Below are 3,429 nucleotides of genomic sequence, written 5' to 3'. Positions count from 1 at the left end.
ATATACACACTGAGATGTCCACTAAGTTAGCTAACTAAGATAGCATTGGTGTAAAACATTAACCTTCACTCTTCCCTTGTCCTTCTGCACAACCTGCAAACCTGCACCATTCTCCCCCACTCTCTTCTTCTTCATGGCAGGTCAGCGTCTGCGTCTTTGTTTTACTTTGAAATCTGCCTCCTCTTCTGAGTGTGTGACTTATTTGTGGTTGTGTGTGTGTGTGTGTGTGTGTGTGTGTGAGCAGATAAGGTCAAGGAGCTCATTTCAAGATGTCTTCAGGCCCGGGACATGGCTTACTGTCCTTATAGCAGCTTCCCTGTTGGTGCTGCCTTACTGACGACAGATGGTGCTATAATTACAGGTATGAACAGCCTCTAATGAGTGCTGGATGGGACAGATTGAGCCAACATGGATGCAGGGGGATATCGGACTAGTAATGGTAATATTACTAGTATAATTTTACTGATAATATGGTGATATCAATCAATGTTGGTACATTGTTTTATATTGTTGTGTATATATTGTTTGTTTATGCAAATATTTGTTTAGTCTTTGCCCTGTGTTTTATTGTGATGATTTTTGGCTCTTATTTTGGTAGTTCTTCCTGTTTTGCCTGGTCTGTGTTTGCCTGCTCTGCTTTTTCACTTTATCACTCGCACCTGTGTTGTCCTTCTATTTAGTCTATTTAGGTGTGTAGTTTGTTGAATTGTTTCAAACCTGTCTTAGCTGAGTTCATGCCGCTGTACTGCAGCTATTATTTTTTTTTTTTTAAATACATTTTACTTGTAATCGGTTCCTGCTTTGTACATCTTGGGGTCATCCTCACAACACCACAACGCCAAGATGTGACAATGACCTTTTATTATGTACAAATGGTTGAGGAATTAGTCATAAAATACTCTTGTTTATCTAAAAATCATTTTGACATATTATTTTTGAAAACAATTTAACAATATATTAATGTAACAATATTAAGAACGCAACAAAAAACAGATGTATTTGTGAAAACCAGTATCAATCCAATATGGCTACAACCCTTAGCGTGGAAACTATTGATATTACGATGGAGCCGACTATCCGTCCAGGCCACTCTGGATGAAAATATGAGCTGGGAACCTCATATTACAAATATACAACATAATGTGGCCAGAAATATTTCAGTATTGAACAAAGCAAAATTTTGTTCTTAATCAGAAATCACTCCAGACTTTTTATTACTCTCTGGTTCTACCATATCTTACTTATTGTGTGGAAATATGGGGTAATAACTATAAAAGCAATCTTCACTTGCTAAATGTACTGCAAAAAAGGTCAGTAAGGATAATTCATAATGCCGCCCACAGAGAACATACTAACTCCTTATTTCTAAAATCACAAATACTTAAACTTGCTGATATAGTTCATCTTCAAACAGCTAAAATAATGCATAAGGCTAAAAATAATTAATTAGCTAAAAATGTCATCCAATACTTCTCTACAAGAAAGGAGAAATATGATCTCAGGGAAGAACTACATTTGAAACACTTCTATGCTAGGACTACATTAAAAAGCCATAGCATTTCAGTATGTGGAATCAAACTATTGAACGGATTGAGTAAGGAACTCAATCAATGCACAACGATGAGCCAATTCAAGAAACAATACATGCAGTTGATGTTTGCTAAATACAAGGATGAAGAGTCTTGAACCAGTCATGATGTGCTATATATATCACTATATTGACACTTACTATGGTACCCATTATGTCATTGGATGCTCATATTAACTCATACTTCGGTACGAGGTACATTATTTAAAAAAAAAACTTAAACTGTATTATTGAAAGCAGGAAGTGAACAAATGTAACAGTTACTGATTGTAAAAGTACGAGATGGAGGGGTAGGATTTAATAAGCTTTGCTTCTTCCTACTCCTTTTTGACATGTGGAACTGTGAACTGATTATGTGATGCATTCAATTGTAATCTGATGCATGTTCAAATGAAATTAAACCATTACCATTGTTATTATATTGCTGCCTTTGTTTAGGCTGCAACGTGGAGAATGCATCCTACGGTCTGACGGTGTGTGCTGAGCGTACAGCCATCCAGAGGGCCGTGGCAGAGGGACACAAACACTTCACTGCAATTGCTGTCACATGGTTTGTTTATCCTTCCATGCCACATTCCCATGCATCCACCCACAACATAATCCACCCCTTTTCTTGCAGCGATGTCAAAGACAGTTTTGTCGGACCGTGTGGAGCGTGTCGACAGGTTCTCATGGAGGTGACGCATCTCTTTTCTCGTTTAGTTGACCGATTGCACGCTTAAGTAAACCTTACTCTTTGCTATCATATTACTCTGTCTCATCAGTTTGGGTCAGAGTGGACCATCTACTTGACAAAGCCAGATGGATCGTACAAAGAAAGCAGCCTGACTGAGCTGCTGCCCTCTGCCTTTTCCCCAGCCCACCTCACAAAGAACTGACAGTTTGCCGTAACGCCAACATATTTGCAGTGAATTAAACATGGAAGAAGCCTATGTGAATTTATTTATAGTTTACATTGTGGTTATTTTGGGTTTAATATTTTAGTTCTGTGTATTTTTACACACTTTCCTCTCCATCATTATTATTATTAGCATTTTGAGTATGTCAGAACAGGTGATCAATACTGCAAATTTTGCCGTTGACCCATAAATACACGGCCAGTTTTGCTGATACCGATATATATTTTTACTTTTACTTGATTTTTGCCTTTAATTTGTTGATTGTGATTCTACTTCCTGTGGTTTTTTTTATTGTCATTGGGAGAATAGGAGAATTATGGGTGGGACCAGTCTCGTTTGGGGCGTACCTGCAGTACATGAGAGAATATATTTCTTGAGCTATCCCTTCAATTGAGAGCTGTCCTATCTAGTCTTTGAGCATGAACTGATGAGAAGCCAACACAGCTGTGATGTACCCCATGTTGAAAATGAGTTTAACACCCCTTGTTTATACATTAATGGTTGTGTGTCGAGTTATTTTAAGAGAACAGTAAATTCACATTATTGTCCAAGCTGTACACTTTACATTGTGACCAAGTGTTGCTTCTTTATTGTCCTGTGAAAAAATATAATACTGTCGTGCTTGGTTGCCGGTACATAATTCACTCCGGAACGATCGATAGGAGAGTGGTTGCCACCCGGAGGGGTGGGCGCGAGGGACAGGGGTTTCCCCGCTTTTTCCTGTTGTGATTGCGAGACCGCATTCAGGTCTCACGTGGCAAAGAGTGAAAGTTAGTGTTTGTGAAGGGAATAAAGTTTTCCCCCAAATTCGACACCATATAGTCGCTATATAGCAGTAGTCGCTTTTGTAACATTCTGTATGAAATGGTTTTATCAACAAACACAATGTAACAATATTAAAACAAAAATACAGGTATTTGTTTAAATGAACATCGAAAGAAC

The 3,429-nt window shown here is 38.1% G+C and overlaps 1 protein-coding gene across 1 annotated transcript; it reads left to right on the top strand.

Moving 5' to 3' along the window:
- The first annotated feature begins 18 nt into the window (after window positions 1-18).
- On the top strand, window positions 19-3,377 carry zgc:103586. Its single transcript, XM_058066221.1, has 5 exons — window positions 19-140; window positions 245-361; window positions 2,027-2,138; window positions 2,208-2,265; window positions 2,353-3,377. The coding sequence occupies exons 1-5, from the start codon at window positions 134-136 to the stop codon at window positions 2,464-2,466; spliced, it is 408 nt and encodes a 135-aa protein (XP_057922204.1). The 5' UTR covers window positions 19-133; the 3' UTR covers window positions 2,467-3,377.
- The last annotated feature ends 52 nt before the right edge of the window (window positions 3,378-3,429 follow it).

The sequence above is a fragment of the Doryrhamphus excisus genome, chromosome 3, assembly GCF_030265055.1.
Source record: "Doryrhamphus excisus isolate RoL2022-K1 chromosome 3, RoL_Dexc_1.0, whole genome shotgun sequence".
Lineage (NCBI taxonomy): Eukaryota > Metazoa > Chordata > Actinopteri > Syngnathiformes > Syngnathidae > Doryrhamphus > Doryrhamphus excisus.
This window is presented reverse-complemented; position numbering and strand designations above follow the sequence as displayed.